The sequence below is a fragment of the Mytilus trossulus genome, chromosome 4 (assembly GCF_036588685.1).
Source record: "Mytilus trossulus isolate FHL-02 chromosome 4, PNRI_Mtr1.1.1.hap1, whole genome shotgun sequence".
In the NCBI taxonomy this organism is placed as follows: domain Eukaryota; kingdom Metazoa; phylum Mollusca; class Bivalvia; order Mytilida; family Mytilidae; genus Mytilus; species Mytilus trossulus.
Genome location: NC_086376.1, coordinates 88,141,251 through 88,164,906, shown reverse-complemented (window position 1 = coordinate 88,164,906; position 23,656 = coordinate 88,141,251). Strand labels below are relative to the sequence as shown.

General features: G+C 32.1%; 1 protein-coding gene across 1 annotated transcript in view; it reads left to right on the top strand.

The window, feature by feature from the left end:
- Positions 1 to 23,656, top strand: part of LOC134716885 (fibrillin-1-like) — a 138,330-nt gene that overhangs the window by 1,184 nt on the left and 113,490 nt on the right. The window contains exons 2-4 of the mRNA XM_063579901.1: positions 11,437 to 11,516; positions 15,903 to 15,998; positions 20,576 to 20,671. Coding sequence (XP_063435971.1) covers positions 11,437 to 11,516; positions 15,903 to 15,998; positions 20,576 to 20,671 — 272 coding nt within the window. The remainder of the gene's footprint in view (positions 1 to 11,436; positions 11,517 to 15,902; positions 15,999 to 20,575; positions 20,672 to 23,656) is intronic.

Sequence of the window (23,656 nt, the reverse complement as noted above, 5' to 3'; positions counted from 1 at the left end):
TTTCACATTCAATAAAAATAAAATAATTAGTACAGATGAAAATCACCTGTACGAGAAACCTGTTTTTAACAGTCTTTTAACACTTTGATGGAGAGTAAAAAGTTCAAAAGAGTATATGGGTTCTATCGATAAACAAATATTTCAGAATTACCACATCTCATTTAACAAAAACCTTTCATTGCCGAAAAAGTGGAAATATAGATGAAATACTATAGAATTTACGAGGAAAGCAAACAAAATCGTGCCCCCGTCCATAGCATATAGTCAATGGTTTACTAAGGAAAGCCCATAAAATAATTGAGACAAAGAAAAGGAACACAATGCAACGATTCTGAAACACTTTCATTAAAATACGATTAGGGGTTTAAGAAGCGGATATTTTAAATGTGTGTTTAGTGTGCAGATATAACGAAGTTAATTGTATCAACAAGTTATAAACCAAATAAATCGCTCCGATGAAAAAATAAATAATAGGTGCAAAAGTATACAATTGACGATTCTTATTGCGAAGGAAAATAAATTTTCTACAATAAAGTTTGTCAACAAAACACTCCATTATATTGATACAATATTTGTCCAAAATTGATGTAAGTACAATTAAAAGTTAAATGGACCAAGTCAAAATGTTCTCATTCAAACGGATTATTTCTGGGTCTGTATGTCCAATAGTTTAATACGATCAATTCGCCTTACCCTAGACGTATGAACTAGAAACATTGAATATTCTTCGTTTTAAAGTACCTAGTTCTCACTATGTCTGACTTTATTTGTTTAAGATATTAATCTTTTGAATGGTTTCACAATACTTGTTGTAAATATTTTCAGCAAGTGTCGAATTTTAAGGCCTCTTATCTGTTTATGTAAACTTTCGCTTATTTTTAACCCTTTAACATATCTTCAAAATATGTTAAGTGTGTATTCTCGTATTTTACTGCTGATATCGGCCAAAAGTATTTCGATTATTTTCATGATGATTTAGCAAATATTAAACAAACCACATGGTTTTGATCCTAAGTGAGATTTTAGGAAAACATTATTAGAACAGCGACCCAACAATACGCTTTAATGAAAACCAGACACTACCCTGTCAAACTCTTTATGAAATTCTATGTTGTGGTTTTGTTTTGTCCTTTATAAAATACCTTTGACAGCAACTTTTCACCGTCCCGAACTTGTTAATTAAAACAAATATACCTTTTAGCTTGTTACGAAAGATATCACTATAATTGTTTAGTTCAAAACTGATAATATACATTTAATGTAAGATTCTTCGAACAGCATTATAATTTTGTCATCTGTTTAACATTTGAATACAAAATAGAGTTGCTTGGGTCGAGAGTTGTCTCATTGGAACTCATGCCACATCTTTTTATTTCTCTTGAGCTCGTCTGCTGTGCTCACTCGAGGCGCGAGTTAATTTATCAACATGTTAATATTGCGAACATTCAACGTTAACTTGTTATGTAATATCGTTAACATTTGATGTGTTTTCGGTTTCTGCAATACCGATATAATCAACTGTAATGTTCTAACAGATTTTTATTACACAAGTTTTATGACTTATGGTGTATCTTTGTTCTTTAACTGATCAAGACAAGACGCAAATTAGGAGGGTTGAAAAGTGAAAAAAACTAGTTCAACCTGAACACCTAGTTTTGCAAGTTTCCTTGTTGGTGATCTTATTTCAATGCTTGTTGTTGTTATCCGTTGAAAACGTTTTTATACAATATGTGCTAATAATTTAATTTTGAATGTAACGCGTCTTCTGATTGGCTGGCGTTATTTTGTTATGAGCCCATAAACATAATTTAGTCGTGTGACTGTGACGTCATCAACGTTTTTTTCGTGGTTTTCTACGATTTAAAATGGAATTTAGAATTAAATTATAAGAAATTACTAATATTTTTTCTGTCTATTCGAATTAACATAAACAATGTGGTGCACACTGTACGCGCGTTATTCATTGTGCACCAAATTTTTTATGTTATTTCTTCATAGACAGTCATTCCTGAAGTGATTTTTTTTTTAACGAAAATGAAGATAAATGTACATGTATGTCAAATGGACAATGTATACGCATTTTCTTTGATAGAATTTGTTACAACAAAACTCGCAAAATAACATGTGTTACATAATTTTGTGTTAAGCTACAATAAATACTACACTTAACATTCTATCAATCGTCAAGTGTGTTTATACTGTAGAACATGTCAAGTGTGTTTATACTGTAGAACATGTCAAGTGTGTTTATACTGTAGAACATGTCAAGTGTGTTTATACTGTAGAACATGTCAAGTGTGTTTATACTGTAGAACATGTTAAGTGTGTTTATACTGTATAGAACATGTCAAGTGTGTTTATACTGTAGAACATGTCAAGTGTGTTTATACTGTAGAACATATTAAGTGTGTTTATACTGTAGAACATGTCAAGTGTGTTTATACTGTAGAACATGTCAAGTGTGTTTATACTGTAGAACATGTCAAGTGTGTTTATACTGTAGAACATGTCAAGTGTGTTTATACTGTAGAACATGTTAAGTGTGTTTATACTGTAGAACATGTCAAGTGTGTTTATACTGTAGAACATGTTAAGTGTGTTTATACTGTATAGAACATGTCAAGTGTGTTTATACTGTAGAACATGTTAAGTGTGTTTATACTGTATAGAACATGTCAAGTGTGTTTATACTGTAGAACATGTCAAGTGTGTTTATACTGTAGAACATGTCAAGTGTGTTTATACTGTAGAACATGTCAAGTGTGTTTATACTGTAGAACATGTCAAGTGTGTTTATACTGTAGAACATGTTAAGTGTGTTTATACTGTAGAACATGTTAAGTGTGTTTATACTGTAGAACATGTTAAGTGTGTTTATACTGTATAGAACATGTCAAGTGTGTTTATACTGTAGAACATGTCAAGTGTGTTTATACTGTATAGAACATGTCAAGTGTGTTTATACTGTAGAACATGTCAAGTGTGTTTATACTGTAGAACATGTCAAGTGTGTTTATACTGTAGAACATGTCAAGTGTGTTTATACTGTAGAACATGTTAAGTGTGTTTATACTGTAGAACATGTTAAGACCTCATTGCATTTGTGTATTCTTACAAGATTTTAACTATTGATCGATTGCCTAAATCATGAAGTAAATTTGAGTAGAATTGGGCGTTATTGGGCTGTTTACCACCCCCCCCCCCCCCCCCCTCCCCCCAAAAAAAAACTTTGCTCGACTTTTGTTGTATGGTTAGTTTTTAGTACAATGTTATCAATTTATCGATTTATGGACTTTTAAAAGCGGGTAGATAAAAGGAAATGAAGACAAACTGCGAATTGAACAAAAGTAAATTCTCGGAAATCTGTGTTAATTGCTTTATAAGTTTTTGGGAATTCTTAAAAGGAAATAAACAAACAAACAAAAATTAACTGATGGTTATATTAACAAACTTTTAACTCTTTTAAAAAAAACAGTGCTGCTCCCCTTCCTGTGTTATTGGAGGTTAAGAATATTTTAAAACCGATGCACCTTCTTTTTCATCGTTCAGATAATCCCGTCAAGTACATGTGCATTATATAAGTTTCAACAATAAATATTATCAAAATGCCATCAATCAGCGAGCAGACTTACAAACGGAACTTAATGAAAGATAGCAAGGATTAAAGAAAAAGCAAAACCTACATGTTGAGAACATCTTTTCGTGAAATAAATCTTTTAGATAAGTTATACTTTAACGCCTACATCACTGTTTTCTACCTAATGTTTGTTGTGTTTAACAAATGGCGTACAGATTTAATATAAGTTATCAACATTATGAATTGTTTCTTGTGACGAAATACAATCATTGTTATATAAAAAGTTATAAAACAAAAATACCGAAATCCAAGGAAAATTCAAAAGCAGAAAGTCAGTAACCAAATTGCAAAATCAAACTGGATCGATATCTCTGCTGGTGGAATATTTTAGTTCCTGGGGTCATAATCAGCCAAGTAACAAGTACTTCGATACTGATATTATCACGTACATGTACTTGAAACTTACTGTTACAAAGTTTTGGAAATTATTTCAAATTAAGGAATATATTTCCAACATGCGTGCAAAGCTCTGATTCACCACGACTTTGTATATACGTTTTCTTCCTTTTGGTTTGATCAGCTATTCCTTTTTTTTCTTTTTTTTTAATTAAGTTTTGGATTTTCTGTGAAACATTTTTACCATCGATTTTTTTTGGTCTATTTAATTACGAAGTTCAGTATTGAAAATTTTAAAAAAAAACGTCTCAAATATGTTTGGTTCATGCCACCTGTGCCTTTGATTTCGATGTTTTAAAATAATTTTTACCATTCAATGAATTTTTTATAAATTCTGAAAGTGCATCAATGATCTTTTGTGTTAGCACGCTATTGACACGGGCTATATGTTCTTCTCATATATGCTATGATGGTATAATACTAAAGCCCTAAAGGGAGGGATTGTGCACGATACTCATATATGATAAAGACATAATCTTTCAGTCAGTTAATTGAAGTCTGGAGCTGGCATGTCAGTAACTGCTAATGTTCCTTTGATAATTTATGAATTATTATCATTTTGTTTAGTTGCTTTTGTTCTCTTTTCTGAGATCGGACTCGGGACTTTTCTTAAACAGAGTTTTAATATGTGTATTGTTGTGCGACTGTTTTTTTCTACATTAGCTACAGGTATAAGGGAAGAGTTGAGATATAAAAAAATATGTTACACCCGCCGCATTTTTGCGCCTGTCCCAAGTCAGAAGCCTCTGGCCTTTGTTAGTCTTGTATGATTTTTAATTTTGGTTTCATGTGTATATTTAATACGGAGTTTTGTATGACGTCCATTATCACTGAACTAGTAACGTATTTGTTAAGGGGCCAGCCGAATGTCTCCTCCTGGTGCGGTAGTTTCTCGCTGCACCAGAGACCCATTGGTGGTCTCTGCTGTTGTCTGCCATGGTCGAGTTTTTGTCTCTTTGACACATTCCCCATTTCTATTCTCAATTTTATGGTTAAAGTTGTGACATGATTGTAATGAGCTCTGGAACAAAACGGCCAATGCATGGTGGTGGGGTTTAACACAAGTAGGTGTAGAAGGTCAATAAAGGTACCAGGATTCAATTCTCTTTTCTTTTTTTTTTTGTAGCTGGAAGTGATTTTATTTTTATATAATTGTGTTCGGCAGGAAAAGAATAACATAAACTTTTTCTATTAAAATGCTTCGGGGTTGTGCCTTTGAAATTCTAAAATTGATTTTATGAACTTGTTGCATACATCATGTACATAGTGGAAATTTCAAAATTTCACAACATAAGCTTTATCAGGTATCATAGTTCTCTGATATTTCAATGCTGATAATATTTCAATCCATCCATCTTATACTTGACACGCCGACATTCATACGCCCTTAAATTTTTATAGTTATTCGCCTCCTTCGAAAAATACTTCTGTTGTAAAACACCTTAAATTTTTGCATAATCTCACAGAATTAAATATTATAGTATACAAAGATCTTTTTTATAATATTTGTGATATCTTGTTTAAGTATTCTAGTAATTAAAAGATGACAGATAAATCGTGATAACTATTGCATGTATTGAGAGGTTTCTAAGTATCGAAATTTATATTGCGCTTCCGCCGTCTCCCCTGTAAGCACGTGCTGAGAAAATAAAACATCTGTAGCACTGAATCACAATAATAAAACATCTGTAGCACTGAATCACAATAATAAAACATCTGTAGCACTGAATCACAATAATAAAACATCTGTAGCACTGAATCACAATAATAAAACGTAGACTGCGTTGAGTGTAGGGTTAACTTTATATAAATAAATTATGTTATTGTTACAATATCAAAGATATTTGTATTTCTGCTTTTTTTAACTGAAAAATAATTAGCCAAGAGATAAACACAGCAGAACTCCTGTGTTATGATATACTGCTCGCGAAGATTGATTGATATTTAGCATTAGCCTTTCCAAATGTTCTTCCAAGCATTAGTGAAAAAAATCATGAGAAAAAAACAAATAAATTCTATGCTCTGTAGAGTGTGTGGATTTCAAATAAGAAATTTGAGAATTATAGCTCACAATAAAGATATATAGAAATCTTGTTAAGTTAAAGTTCTGATAACTATAAAAAAAAATATTCAAAGATTCATATTTCTTAAAAGCAAAAGTACTCCGTGTATATATATATATATATATATATATATATAAGACTTTGGATAAGACTAGTAATGCGAATTCATGTTACTATCACAGACTGCATTCTTAAAGGTTCCTAAACAAATTCGTAGAAAATCTATATCATTCTTATCATTTTTAAATAGCAAGATGCCTCAAATCAAAAAGTGTTTGTGAAATTAATTTGTGCACTTATATAAATATACAATGTATTATGTTCCTAAATATATTAGACTTACTGTCGCTTTTAGTAACGCTACTCTACACAAAATATAAAAAAGAAGATGTGGTATGATTGCCAATGAGACAACTATTCACAAAAGACCAACATGACACAGACATTAACAACTAAAGTCTTTCAATATTCTTGTCACAAAATTGCTTCGAATATACTAAGAGAATCAAATAATTTTATTTGGGACATATTTCTTATTTTATCAGTTAAAGCAAAACAAACTCTTGATGTCTTTGATGAAGGAATTGTAGAGCTTGTCTAAGTCGTTGACATTGGCTTTGAAGCAAATACTTTGTCATTTGTTTTCACAAATTGACATAACCTTCTATCAAGTATCGCTCTCTAATGGATAAACAAAGTGATTTTTCAAACTTTATAAGGTATTGGTTTAAAAATCAAATAAAGTTTCAATTGTTCATTCGATGATCGTGAGCTCGAACGTATAACTAGCTTATAATCAGTAAGACATGGGTCGTAAAATAATAATTATGAATAAAAGAAGAGAAGTGAGATACACGCAAATGAGGCCGCAATCCACCAACATCAATAATGGAAACACGTCACCATGCAGTCTTTGAACATTTTCTATAAATGAACAACTCAGATTCAAAATATGAAATGATTAAACAGAAACTATTATCAATTTGGGTTACAATAAACATCAAATTGTACAAAAGACAAAATTCAAGGTGTCTTTTAAAATAAAACCATTGACAAGATTGGCGAGTTTTTGATAGATGTATGAATATGTCAACATAATCGAATGAAGAATCAATGTATAACGATAAAAGTCTGATTATGTGTATTTATTTTTTAAAACATTTATTTACACGGTCATTTGACAATATAAAAAGCTGTCAACTACAAAATACAAATATCGTTAGGTTTGATATAAATGATATACTTTTATCATATGCACTTAACTTCATATAGAATTTCAAGGTACCAAAACTGTTATGAACATTTTTGGTAATCTATATCTATAGAAATTATCAACTAAAGTTGACGAAAGATGTCAAGTGCAATTAACCCAAAATTATATACAAGAGGACTATCAGAAAATAGTTGAATACTTGTGCCCTTTGTCGGGATGTGGTTTCTTGCCTAATTTTGGAGCCCACAAGATACGATAACCTTTATATCATACCGAGGTACTAAGGGAGTGTGTTCTGATTGTGTTATAAGTTATAACTATCCATGCACCAGATAAATGTCGCACGTTTAAGCAACTACATGTATAGGTTGCTACATGTAAATATCTTTTGAATTTGGTAGTTTTGTTTGATTTGGGGTTTTATTAGGGGTATTTTTATCATAACACGAAACTAACATTGCTATTGGAGTGATGGTATTGAAATATTCTCCACATATGCATATGAATGCCTTTTAATATCTTTGGTGGATATTCCAGCTGCAATTTCTATTTTCTTCTACCGGTAAAATTACAGTTTTACAATTTTAGAACACACCACTGCATTTGCGTTTTTATATCATATTAAAGCCATATGCATATCAAAGGTACCAGGATTATAATTCAATACGCCAGACGCGCGATTCTGCTGCATAAGACTCACCAGTGACGCTCAGATCAAAATAGTTAAAAAGCCAAACAAGTAAAAAGTTGAGGACCAAAATTCCAAAAAGTTGTGCCAAATACGGCTAAGGTAATCTATTCCTGGGATAATAAAATCCTTAGTTTTTTCGAAAAGTTTAAAATGTATCAATAAATATATATTTAATTTATTCATAAGATGCATCACCCCTGGAAAATAGAAATATCTTCCGACCGGCCAAAGAACCCTTGCCAAAGTAGGGTGTCTGTTTAGCGATGCGGCATGTATAAGTATCAGAAGAGAAGAAGCTAGATCCAATGCCTCGATTAGAGATAATGCCACGCTCTCTGTGTGTTAAAAGCCCATGGTGGCCTGTTGCAAAGAAAATGACATTTCTGTATTTATTGTAAATGTGTTCTGGTCCTTATCCTGCATGACAAATTTGCCACTGGATGTTAAGCAGTCACCAACCAATCAATCAATGTTTGCCTATCATATCAATACCTATATAAATATGTGTGTCTGACATAAGATGCATTGGTTACCCTAATAGTTTATATTAAAATGTCCCGCATACCCTTTTGTTTGGGTGTGATAATGCTAAGAGATTGCCATAGTTAGTCTGAAGATCTTCTGTAAGTTTATGCTTCCCTATAATGAACATCAGTTTAATACATAACATTTCCTCAGTTTAATACATAACATTTCCTCAGTTTAATACATAACATTTCCTCAGTTTAATACATAACATTTCCTCAGTTTAATACATAACATTTCCATTTTTGTTCTTTATATAAATATCTGTATTATACTGTTTCATTTCGAGATATATCCGTCACATGCCATTGTCACAATATTGTCGTTTTAGGTGATAATTTATCAACCAACCGCGATCATATTATTATTAAATAATACATATCTAATTCAGTTGTTCATATTAAATGTAGTCAAGAACGTTAATCATCCCGTAGTAAAAGTTCATATTCAATATTGAAATAGACGGGGGTAGACCCCAATCATTCAAATATGTGCAACCGTACATTTTTAATAGATAGAGGGTGTCAAATCTAGTAGTCAGCTGAAAAAAAACTAATAATGAACTGATATTAGTTTACAATTTTCATGTCACATATTTCAATCGCTAGTCAAAGACACGTTTATTATATTCGACCCTGCTATTTTAGCATAATACATCATTAATGAACAAGTATTTCAATATTCTGCATTTTTAAATATTTAGATTTAATTATAACTACTTCAGTATTTCGTTATTAAATAGCACTCGATCTTTCTCCTATTGATATATCACCAGTTAAGCTTATTCAGCACTTTTTAGATAACCGGTTAAGGCTACCGAACGTTCGCTATCTATTACCGTTTATGTGACCTGTCAAATTTTTCCGCCCCAGTCTCGTTGTATGTATGTCCGCCTTTTTCTTCAGCGATTTATCTTAAGAAATTAAGATGTCCTTATCGGGTCATCAACTTTAACTCTATTAGCCTGTATTGGTGGTCTAAATATCAGTATATCTGTTTAATACAGGTTGCTGTAGGATGACTTTTTATCCACATCAGATATCAAAGTCATGTCAAATGATATTTACTGGTAGACGGTGAGCTATCTCTGGAATGGAACTTCACAGAAAAAAAGATTACCGACAATTAGTTAACTTTTAAGTAAAGAAAAGTCATTATATCGGACAACAACCAGACGGTATTGACCCAAGAGTAAAAAACGTTCCAAGTCAACAAATGAGTCTTCAACACTGCGAGAAAATTCCCAACACAGAGGTTGGCTTCATCTGGCCCCTGAACAAAGATGTGTACTAGTTCAGCGATAATGGACGCCATACTCAACTCCAAATCATATGAATGATCCAAAACTTTAATAAAAAAAAAATATACAAGATTAACAAACACAGGCTCCTGACTCGAGACAGGCGTATAAATGCGGAGGTGTTAAACTTGTACATCTAGCCATTGTAGAATAAAGAAACACACAGCCAAACGCACAGTAAAACTAACTTTAAAAGCAGTCCAATTAAAGAATAGGTAACCGAAAAATAATAAGCAAAATGACAATGATACGTAAATCAACAAAGGACAACTAGCAGTTACTGACACCTCTTGCAAAGACCCTATGAATGAATCAATAGCCATTCCAAAACAAATGCTATCTTTAATAACCTTAAACAATATCGTAAATATATCCATTTTAAATAAGTTTGTTTAAAGGTTTGGTTCGTTTTTGAGCTAGATGAATGACGACATATTTGTGCTTTGTATAGAATATTGGTGTCTTTTGTGAGTTCACCGACAATTCTAGTCATAATCACATAAATAAATCTCATACGATAACAGTACAAATCCCTACATGTGGTTGTGGGTAAAAATAGTATGTCTTCGTTTAAAAAAGACACTTACTTTGCATAAACATAGAATGTCTGTTGACATTTTTATTTGCTGCAGTGAGCCAAAGATCTGCTCATTAATCTGCTAGACTGTCACGCACGTGTCATTAAAACAAAATTGCTGCTTGACATTTAACCTACAATCTTAAAAATAAACCAGAATCGCTATCTATAAATCATTTACATTTACAGTTGGAACTATGTGAAAGTCACTTTATTGCTTATTATTCGGAAAGTCTGTGATAATATTTAAAGGGGTCACTGTAGGTATTCCAGGTTTGATACAAACAATTTCCAATGATTGTATCAACTTTGTTGTTTTAGCCGTACATTCATCTTTGATCTTTATATTTTGAACTTTCTTGCACTGAATAACTCGTTATATTGTATGTGTATACATACCAAGACTGAAGAAAATTGGTTTGAGTTATTTCATACTATTTCGTTCATAACGTTTAATATTATGAAAGTTACTTGTTGACAGTGATACGATTCGCAACAGTTCATGTTTCTTTGCATTGATAGAATCCTTAATGCAGCATGATCTGGAACCCTGAACATTGCATGAGAGCAATTTTGTTTTGGGACGATGACTTTTTATAGCTGACTATGCGGTATGGGTTTTTCTCATTGTTGAATGCCGTACGGTAAACTATAGTTGTTAATTAATGTCTGTGTCATTTTGGTCTCTTGTGGCGAGTTGTCTCATTGGCAATCGTACCACATCTTCTTCTTTTTTTTATATATATATTTGCACTTTTTGTGTTCACTCTAACCCATGATTCCAATTATTAGTATTTCAATATAATTTTGATAATAAGCCTTATTGTTAAAGTAGATACCGGTAATACTAAACTTATCATCCCAATGTACGATTTTTCGTTAGTTGAATTTAACAAGGTTTTTTTTTCGTTATGACATTTGTTAATTATGCATATCAGTAACTTATTTTGTGTACATACTTAATTCTCTTTTTTAACGATATTTGTTTGTTTGTTTAAATTGACTTTATTCATACGAATAACTTCCCATTGCAGGAAGGTTTGTGGACCATTATCTAGACGATACTGTTGTCGTGGTTGGACAAGAACTCCCGGCAGTTATAGCTGCATAATTCGTGAGTATTTTTTATCATACAGCAATGACCTTTGCCATTGTCTAAAGATGTACATGTAGTGATTCAACAATTGATACACAAATTATTATTTTACCTTACTAGTAGAGTTAGCCAAACTATTTTGTATTTGTGTGTCACGATCGTGAATAAATACCGGTATATACATACATTGCACTTCAAAAAGATAAAATTATTCAAAATCTAAGTGCAACTATATGTATCGACGAAAAATTTGCTCAACTTTCATACAAGGGCAAAACTCGGCAATCAAACGCTGGACTTCGGGAAAGTTAGGAGAACTGACAACCTTTACTTCGGAAGTTGTAAATTACCACTACACGATAAACAGTTTGTTCCTCTTTTCCAGATGGCATTACTGGCCTTCTTATCGATCTTGCAACATTTGAGTGTGCTTGTTTAAAATTAAAAAAAAACTACAGTTATAATTCGATGTGTTGCTTGTCGATGTGTTAAATTGTAGTGTATTTTGATTTCCACGCGGTTGCCAATAAATTTCTACGTACCTTACGAACTCGATCATTCCTAACTGTCGTATAGTGGCCACTTTATTTTTAGACATATTCCATCCACGAACGAAAACCTTCATCTATGGAATATAATTTGTACTTGTATTAAAAAACTGCACAGTAAATTTCATTATTTAAGCCTAAAGGGTATATTGTACAATGGTAATTTTCTTGAATTTTCTTCTAATTTGTTTTGGCAATTAAGTCGACAGATTTTTTGTGATATTATAGCATTGTTGTATATATGTCGTGTACAAGTTGCGATTTTGTACATGTTATAACCTGTACAAAAATATTGTACATGTTATAACTTGTATAATGCCAAAATACAAGTTATAACATGTACAAAAGTACCTCGTACATGTTATAACCTGTACAAAATATTGCTTAAAAATGGTTTCAACTTGTACAAAATTGAAAAAAAAAAAAATGTTTCTATTATTGCAATAGATGTTATTAACTTTTTTATTATTCCTTCATGTTTGAGTGTTTTCTTCTTTTTTGATACAGTTAATGTCCAGGGGTCTGTATTACGAAGCATTCCGTAGACAAGTCATACGATATTTTTTAGATCCTCTTATGACTATCTATGGACATATCTTTATTTGATGAATTATAATTGTGAGTGTCCACTTTGAAGGCAATAGTAAAATACTTTTAATCTAGTTGACACTTAAAGACATAAGAGGATGGCCAGGATAGATGTGTCTACAAATAAAATTTGGAATGGAAATGGGGTATGTGTCTAAAAGACAACAACCCGCCCATGGAGCAGACAACATCCAAAGGCCAAAAATACATGCTTTCAAAGTAGAGGATATATATTTAAAACATCAAAATGAAATTCGCCTCGTGCAATGATCTTATAGTTTGTAAAAAAACAAATTGAGTTATAAATTTACATAAGTCATGCTGAAGGCCAAAAATGTTGAAGAGTTAAGTTCCAAAGATATTGAAGCGTGGTCCAATGAAAACTATTTCAGCTCTCTCTTGCTTTTACAGTGTAAGCATATAAGACAACAAGAGGGAGGAGTTTTACTCAAAATTATTAGGCATTGTTCTTAAATTTTTTTGGAAGAATTTAGTTATCTCTATCTAATGTAATTGTCATTGAGGAAATGCAAGCTTTTAGTAAATAGTGTCACACTTATTTAAGCCATGATGGACTGCATAAAACATACAATTACATGAAAACACATTTTGCCAACATAAGTCATGAAACATATACTTCTTAAATTTTGTGATCATTCTCCTCTACAGAAAAAAACACGGTCTGGCCTATTAATTGTTGTTCTTTATGCATTGGTGAATTCAAATGTATATTTTACTTCAGTAAGATTTATCTTAAATTTTGTACAAGTTAAAACCATTTTTAAGCAATTTTTTGTACAGGTTATAACATGTATGAGGTACTTTTGTACATGTTATAACTTGTATTTTTGCATTATACAAGTTATAACATGTACAAAAATTTTGTACATGTTATAACCTGTACAAAATCGCAACTTGTACACGACATATATGTGATTGGCAGGTGAACTTCTGTGCGGACATGGTATTATAGAACACCAGATTTAACAAACAAATGAATTGTCAATGTGTGCACACCTAACTATATGCACTAACAAAGCTATTCTATTATCGCAAGTTGGGAAAAGTATTTCTAAGGTTGCAAATTTAACTGTACGCACTGTGATGATTTTTTTCTCTTGAGTTAACTTTCATGCAGGTTTATAGGTGGTTTTTTTTTCATGCAACTTGCTTATGTTTTTGTATTTCTATTGGTTTTTTTTGGCGTCTTCTAAGATATGCAATGAAACACAATTACTTTTTTTATACTCATTTTAATAAATGTTATTTTCTTGGTCTTGTAATGAAATGCCTTCTTTTTTATTTTGTTTTCACTAATTTAAGCTTGTTTCATAAGAAACTTTGAATTTCTAAACAATTTTCGGAAAATCGTGTTGATGCATAATCTGAATAGAAGGAATAGGAGTGGGAAGACTTCGCATAATCTTATTTCAAATACTAGTACTGTCTATTGAAACCAATTTTCCACGTTTTTGTATGCACAGCTGAACTACGAATTGAAATGTTAAAAAAAAAATGCACGTAAATTACTAGTACTAGTACTTGCATTCAAACCTTTTAATATTTTGGGGTTTGTTTATACAAAGAGTAATTTTATAAAACAGGTATGCATAAAAATTAAACAAACAAAAAAATCCACCACTTTGACATGGAGTAGAAATTTCTTTATAATGTCCAAATAAAATCAATATTTTAGAATGTTATTTACACTGGAAAAAGAAATCAGTATTTGTTCCAAACGGAGTTAAGAGTATAGTGAATAGATAATTTGTTACAACAGGATCAAAAATAAATAACTTTGATACTATTGTCTGGAAGACGACAGATGATATAGTTGACAGCTGAGGGGTATATGTGGATAACTAAGGAGGAACAATTATCAAAATTAGGGGGTACACAAGTACGGGTCATCGCAATGACAAGTTTATGGCGTTGAAGGAGTTTCAAAAATGCATACTAAAATTCAGAAGAATCAAACGGTCGGATTCATTAAGCAGTAAACGAAAAAAGGCTATGACAAATATCAACTAATGACAGTCAATGGATCTTTGTTATCTTTGGACTAATGTGAAAAAAAGTCTAAATAAAGAAAGAATCATATCTTTTTTCGGATATAAGTTTCAGAAAAATATAAACATTTCAGTGAAATTGGTAAATCTTTTTGAATAATTCATCATTTATATATAGTATGACTTTAAAACAATCAGGGACTGAGAAAAATCCGTGAAACGGATATAATTTAGTAAACATCATTAAAAGTTCTAAAACTGTACTTTCAAGTCGGTTTTGGGGTAGCGAAATTTCTTAAATGGATATTTGTCATAAAAAATCAGAAGCAGTGGTAAAACTTTACAAAGAATCCATAACGACCGCCCTGTCCCATGCAACTGACTAATTCAAGTTATTTTCATCACTGAGACTAACCAGTCTTTCCAGTCTGTATCAGATCTGCTTTTACTGTCCCCAACTTAAGCACTGCTGGTGGGATGTATATATCTTGATCAGAAGTAACATGGTATGTGTCAGCCTGCTTAAGTGGGAATGAAATGTGTTTGAAGTGAATAAATTATAACGTCAGTGTTAACTTTCAATGTATAAAACTTGATACAAAAGTAACCTTATGCTTATAGAAGTATTTTGAGGTATTTTATTATAAGATTTATTTAAATAGTATTACCTTACTACTATTTAAGGTCAGTTTGTTATAATTTGTCTTGTTGACACTTGTGTTATGTGTGAAACTAGTAAAGATTATGTTCAGATGATTAAAATTATTTGTTTTTTTAGTAAAAACAATTTAAAGGCGAGCAAATAATATAAAGTGTAAGAAAATGTAAAATTGATTGGATTATATTTTATAGATATGCATTCCATTTTGGAGCATATCATCCGATAATTTAGATTATCAATTTAGATTAGATACACAAAATCGTTCACTATTTGAGTATTTCAACGAAGATTTGGTTGATTCTTTTCACTATCATAGTTAGATAATACTTACAAGGTCTCATAAGAAAACTGGAAAACTATTTTTGGTATCACAGGTACTACTTGTATATGGATGCATAAAAGAAAACATGAGGCATATGTCCAAGAGGCAACAGTGTATATGCAAGTCGACAGTATCCTGCTTTACAAGTTAGCCTATAGATGTGACAAAAAATTAAGTGGCTCTTTACAATCTTGATAAAAACAACAGTTATTGATTATAATAATTATTAATTTTAGTTAATTATAAAACATGTATTTTTATTTCTTCCATATTTAGCTACGTGTACACAAAGTTGTAATGGTGGTAGATGTGTACAACCTAATCGATGTTACTGTCAAAATGGTCAGATGTCTCAAAACTGTCCTCTAACACGTAAGTATATGGCCATTATTTGTTTAAGATATTGGTAAAATTACATATGAACATCCGTTTTCCATAGATATTTTTCCGAGAAGTCTACACACGTTTATGGTTAAAAAAAATTAATATTATTACCTTACTTTCTTCATATTTTCATTCGAGTCGGAGTTCCTTCAGACACTTGCCAAATACAATAAGATCAAAGAAGCCAGATCATTTAATTTCAAATTCAGATATATTTGATGATGTTATTTCCATTAACAAACCAAACTTTTCTGATTGGATCCCTCAGAACTCGAAATTAAAGAAACAACGGCCAATGTTTACTCCGCCTCATCTGTAAACTTATATCTCGAATTTAACATACGCTGTCATCTCAGTACCAGATTCTTTGACAAACAAGACGATTTTTATTTTGAAATTATCATTTTCAACCACATTAGTAGCACTGAATATCCCAACTTTTTCTGTATATATGGGATATATATTTCCAAACTTATTCAGTATTCAAGAGCGCGAATCTGCTACTCAGACTTTATAAAACGTCTGAGTAGAAAGTCACCGTGACAATGATGAACCAGGGGGGATGTCAACTCAGACTTTATAAAACGTCTGAGTAGAAAGTTACACAACGATGAACCAGTGGGGATGTTAACTCAGACTTTATAAAACGTCTGAGTAGAAAGTCACACAATGATGAACCAGGGGGGATGTCAACTCAGACTTTATAAAACGTCTGAGTAGAAAGTCACACAATGATGAACCAGGGGGGATGTCAACTCAGACTTTATAAAACGTCTGAGTAGAAAGTCACACAATGATGAACCAGGGGGGATGTCAACTCAGACTTTATAAAACGTCTGAGTAGAAAGTCACACAATGATGAACCAGGGGGATGTCAACTCAGACTTTATAAAACGTCTGAGTAGAAAGTCACACAATGATGAACCAGGGGGATGTCAACTCAGACTTTATAAAACGTCTGAGTAGAAAGTCACACAATGATGAACCAAGAGGGATGTCAACTCAGACTTTATAAAACGTCTGAGTAGAAAGTCACACAACGATGAACCAGTGGGGATGTCAACTCAGACTTTATAAAACGTCTGAGTAGAAAGTCACACAATGATGAACCAGGGGGATGTCAACTCAGACTTTATGAAACGTCTGAGTAGAAAGTCACACAATGATGAACCAGGGGGATGTCAACTCAGACTTTATAAAACGTCTGAGTAGAAAGTCACACAATGATGAACCAAGAGGGATGTCAACTCAGACTTTATAAAACGTCTGAGTAGAAAGTCACACAACGATGAACCAGTGGGGATGTCAACTCAGACTTTATAAAACGTCTGAGTAGAAAGTCACACAATGATGAACCAGGGGGATGTCAACCCAGACTTTATAAAACGTCTGAGTAGAAAGTCACACAATGATGAACCAGGGGGGATGTCAACTCAGACTTTATAAAATGTCTGAGTAGAAAGTCACACAATGATGAACCAAGAGGGATGTCAACTCAGACTTTATAAAACGTCTGAGTAGAAAGTCACACAACGATGAACCAGTGGGGATGTCAACTCAGACTTTATAAAACGTCTGAGTAGAAAGTCACACAACGATGAACCAGTGGGGATGTCAACTCAGACTTTATAAAACGTCTGAGTAGAAAGTCACACAATGATGAACCAGTGGGGATGTTAACTCAGACTTTATAAAACGTCTGAGTAGAAAGTCACACAATGATGAACCAGGGGGATGTCAACTCAGACTTTATAAAACGTCTGAGTAGAAAGTCACACAATGATGAACCAGTGGGGATGTTAACTCAGACTTTATAAAACGTCTGAGTAGAAAGTCACACAATGATGAACCAGGGGGGATGTCAACTCAGATTTTATAAAACGTCTGGATAGAAAGTCACACAATGATGAACCAGGGGGGATGTCAACTCAGACTTTATAAAACGTCTGAGTAGAAAGTCACACAATGATGAACCAGGGGGGATGTCAACTCAGACTTTATAAAACGTCTGAGTAGAAAGTCACACAATGATGAACCAGTGGGGATGTTAACTCAGACTTTATAAAACGTCTGAGTAGAAAGTCACACAATGATGAACCAGGGGGATGTCAACTCAGACTTTATAAAACGTCTGAGTAGAAAGTCACACAATGATGAACCAGTGGGGATGTTAACTCAGACTTTATAAAACGTCTGAGTAGAAAGTCACACAATGATGAACCAGGGGGATGTCAACTCAGACTTTATAAAACGTCTGAGTAGAAAGTCACACAATGATGAACCAGGGGGATGTCAACTCAGACTTTATGAAACGTCTGAGTAGAAAGTCACACAATGATGAACCAGGGGGGATGTCAACTCAGACTTTATAAAACGTCTGAGTAGAAAGTCACACAATGATGAACCAGGGGGGATGTCAACTCAGACTTTATAAAACGTCTGAGTAGAAAGTCACACAATGATGAACCAGGGGGATGTCAACCCAGACTTTATAAAACGTCTGAGTAGAAAGTCACACAATGATGAACCAGGGGGGATGTCAACTCAGACTTTATAAAACGTCTGAGTAGAAAGTCACACAATGATGAACCAGTGGGGATGTCAACTCAGACTTTATAAAACGTCTGAGTAGAAAGTCACACAATGATGAACCAGGGGGGATGTCAACTCAGACTTTATAAAACGTCTGAGTAGAAAGTCACACAATGATGAACCAGGGGGATGTCATAAAACGTCTTGTCCCTTCCTAAAAAAAAATACTTATAGAAACATGTATAAAGAACTTAATTTGTGTTGTTTTGTTATATTCCGTATCAACTTCACAACTGAATAATACACGATGCTCTTGAAGTACATATAGCCTGATTCTGGGTACCGTCTTTGTTTATCATCTTGATAACGTGTCATAGCAATCTTTTCTTTTTCTTTATGAGTATTACTTTTACTGGTTAGTCTGTTTTTATGATATCCATTATGAGTGACTATAAAGACCTCCCGTCTATAAAGCCACGGTCAGTATACTGACAACTGGTTTAACCCCCCATTTTCTATACATATTGAAAATGTTCAAGTTGTACCAGTAAGGAATATAACAGTTGTTATCCATTCGTTTGAGTTGTTTGAGCTTTTGATTTTGCCATTTGATTATACAGACTTTCTGTTTTGAATTTCCTCGGTGTTCGGTAACTTTGTTGTTTTACATTTTTTTAAGAAACTTAAGAAAAAACATGTATTCTTATGTCGGTTTAAAACTCATAAGAGCATATATCGTCCTTGTTTGAAACTATGCCGTACTCTAAATAAAGCTAAATTATTAATATATTTATTCATAATCTTCAGTATATTGAAGCTTTGATATCCAAGATTACATTTACGGATTTTACACACAATCGTTCCGGATGAATTTCTTCTGAAAGCATATTAATTTTGGCGGGAAGATTTGTCAACAACTGTTTTGTAAGATTTGTGCCATTTTCGTGGTTTGAGCAAACATGTGAAACTCAGACTATCTGTATGTTTTATACAAATTTCCACAATGATTCAATCATTTTCGTCTTAAACTTTATAAACATTAACAGACCTGAAAACACAATTATTTTCCTGATAACCGGTCAAAACTCGAAAGAAAGCCCAGTATGAAATTATATGACACCACCAGCAGGAATGAAGCTGTTCATAGAGCCCTAAGCGTAGATTTATTACAGAATGTGATCTAGTCTATGACAATTTGCATAATGCAGGGGCGGATTTAGCCATTTTAAACAGGGGGTTTCCAACCCGGGGAAAAAATGGGGGGGTCCAACTAAATGTCCCCATTCAAATGCATTGGTCGTCCAAAAAAAAAGGGGGGGGGGGGGGTTCCAACACCTGGAACCGCCACTGATAATGTCAAGATTGGCATACAACAGGCATCTAAATAACAAAAAAAGCTAAGACAAATATATAGTTCACTTACAAACAATTAAGACAATGAAAAAATATATGCTCAAACTAAACATCAAAGTCTTTAAAAAAATAAAGGAGAACTATATTTTAGTAAGTTTAAAGTATTGTGTTGATAATATTCCATTCACAAATGTATCTTCTCTCTGCTACCTCTGAAATTGATTTGTGTCATGCACAATTGTTTAGCAGTCAGTTGATAATTATCATTATTTGCTAATTAGATATATAAATACAAGAAAACATTACATCACTAATGAGATCTGCCAACAATACATATACACATTACAATAATCATGATAATGCATGTGACCTTGGGTTAGATGGTTTGACATAATATTCTTTTTAAACCTCCTTTAAATTTGGTCATACATGTAGTTTTATTTTATTTTTATCTTTAGCCCTTTTGTCTTTTAGAATGTTAGATTTCATAATATCAGAAGGGCTCCTGATGAAAGAAAGGAAATTCTTCTATCATAGAATTATTTGACCTTTGAAAGCTTATCAGTCACTTATCATGAAAGATACATGTATCTTGTGGTTTAAATTTAACTCTAATTAGTATTTTCTCCAGTTTGTGTAAATCTACCAACATAATAATTTATTTATCTTTTATGTTTCAGAGAACTGTAGTCCTGGCTGTATGAATGGAGGAAAATGTTTGGGAAACAACAGGTGTGCATGTTCTTATGGATATTCAGGGAAAAGATGTGAAATTGGTAAGTTGTATTGTATAGAATAGAATAGAATATTTTTATTTCCCAAATTACAGGGCCCGTAAAGGGCATAAAATCAGATTTGATTTACATATTGGTAACAACAACAATGATAGAGGCATATACATATAAATTTGGAATACAAGCATTGGTCCGAATCAAGCTAAAAACCACATATATATTGTGAATAAAAGAATAATAAAATAACATTATATATATGTATTTATTCTCAAATTATTTACTTGACTTAGTGTCAGTGTTCATACCTGATCTCCTTAATTCAAAACAGTCTCAAATATAATAGCCCAGTTTTTCCATAAGAGTAACATTTTCTTGGGTCAAGAGCCATAAAAATTTAGAAGATTTATTTAAAATTATAACAATTGTTAGAAATGTCTTTAAAAAAAAATCACCCTATTGCATATATAAACATGTAGAACTACACAGAATCAAGTTTATTTTGAAATATTATGCATACAAATGTAAAAGAATTATTTGATTTACAAATATTTGCACAATAAAACATCCAATATGTACACAGTAATCATTGTACTCAGAATGAGTTGTGGGTTGATAAAAAAACTTTGATGCATTTCTGAGAAAATATCATAATATTTCAAGTACAAACAAATGGACATTCACCATTTCATTTTACATACATCATAACATGTATGAGTATAAAAAATAATTGTGTATCATTGCATATCTTAGAATCGCATTATGATGTTTAGTAATATGGTACGATAGTTAACATACATTTAGTGATTTTTTTACCTCCCCACAATGTCATATAGCACAACACAGTGCAATATTTGTTTCACCATACATGTAGCTTGCATTTCATACTTGAGCTACTTTCATGAGGTATTTTTGATAATATAATATCTAATATATAAACAATTACAAAACGCTTTTACAGATTGATTCCCTTGGCTCTCTCAGTGGTCATACATGTCTGATATAAAATGCATTAATATCAACTGTATACGTCCATGTAAATAGTCAAGATGTTTCAATTTTTTGTTGAAATTTACATAGAGATCTTGTGTTTACACTTATAAGTAGGAGTGACTAGTGTCTGTTTATATTGGAATTGGCAATAAAATGGTATGCAGACAAAAAATGTCAGTAACAACATGAACAAGGGAAGTGTCAGAAAATAACTATTTGAAAAGATGGATACAAAGATAACAAATATACTCAACTATTTGTTTATTTAATTGGCAGGAATGTTGCTTTTAACCCTGATTTATAGTTATTTTGACATTTTTGACACCTAGTTGTGTTTTATCTTGTTAGAACAGATTATAGATGATGTTTATTGCTACCTTATAGTAAAAGTATGCATAGTTAATTGAATATGAGACAAATGTAGATATTCTTACACTAAGGTGTCATTAAATGTTATTCAATATTTGGCATTTGTCATGCTTTACCATAAAATAAGATCAAATTTAAAATTGCTGAAAGACCCCCTCCTAAACTATTGTAACTTATCCTGTTGCGTAAGCTATATAATCTTTATTTAAATTAGGAACACCCAATTGGGCTAACACCCTCATGTGTGTATTTAATACATTTAACTGTATTTAAACACCTTATATGCTTCTATTATTGTCCAAATAAAACATAGGTTTTATTTTATTAGTACATGTAGTTCAAAATCTCTGACACCCAATGGCTTCCAATCTTTACATATGCCTTTTTTTACTGTCCACTGAAAATAAATTTATTACAGTAGTTGTTAATCAGGGATGTACATTTAAAGAATGTAACCCCTGAGACCATCCACAAGTCATTAAGAAAAATATTTGTGGTAAAATAATGATTTTTGGGGGGTGAATTTACTGAATTATGTCTATTATCTTGAAATAATAAGACAAATAGAAACTTTTAAAAGCAGGAGGGCCCTTTGTTGCACATGTTGCAGAGTGTTCAAAGTAGTTCAACTACTACATCCACTAGCCTGTCAACGCTTAGATTGTGAGTTTGAAACTCATATAAGGCAGATTTGTTTTACTGCAATCTGAATTGACTGGGATTGTCAGCATTCCTGCAGAGAGTCAATGGTTTTCTCCAGGCACTCCTGCTTTCTCTATTAATTAAAACTGACACCCATGAGATGGCCAATGTGGCATTAACACAAATCGATCAAACAATTTAAAAGCAGGACAAGATCTAAAAAATGTCAAGTCTCAAGATAATCCAAATTGACTCTTTATAGGAGTTATTGCCCTTTAATTATATTTTCCCCAATTTTGGTATTTTTAGAAAAGTCTTTGGTTGAAAAACTGTAAAAAAGGTAAAATGCACATACATGTAGACCAAGATGAGCAACAAGGGCTCTTTATATCATCTGGTATAATCAGTGATGATTGATAAATTGTTTTGATTGCACTCCATCCCTTTCAAGTTGTGTCTTGTTAAATTTTGTAAACAGCTGTTCTGCACAGTATTATATGTTAGTCTGTATAATAACTGGCACAATTGTGGTTTTACAGATATCTTGTACAATTACTGCATTACAAATAAATTTTGGTATGTAAACAACAAAATTATAAGGTAAAAATACAAAGTACAAAATGTAAGTCACATTATTATTAATATATATAACAAATTCTACAGGTGTTCAAACTACTTGTATTTCAGATGGAGAGATTTGAATGAACCTGTTTCATAATATTGTTGAAGTTTGAACTTTATTATTGTTTATTTGATATTGATTCTGGATTTAAAACAGTAAAAATATTTTCTGAAGACAAATTGGATTATATTGAATGAAACTTATAACCCTGGTATTAAAATGCTTTTATATAATGACCACTTGTTTAATGTGTACACGGTGTTAGAAATAATTCACTAAAAAAGTCAAATATTTTTATGACTTTTAAACTTTAATGCAAATACAAATAATATAATATGTGAATTTAAGTTGTTGAAGTAGCATTTGGAAGAATTCTTTTAAAAACATACAATACAGTTGAAAAA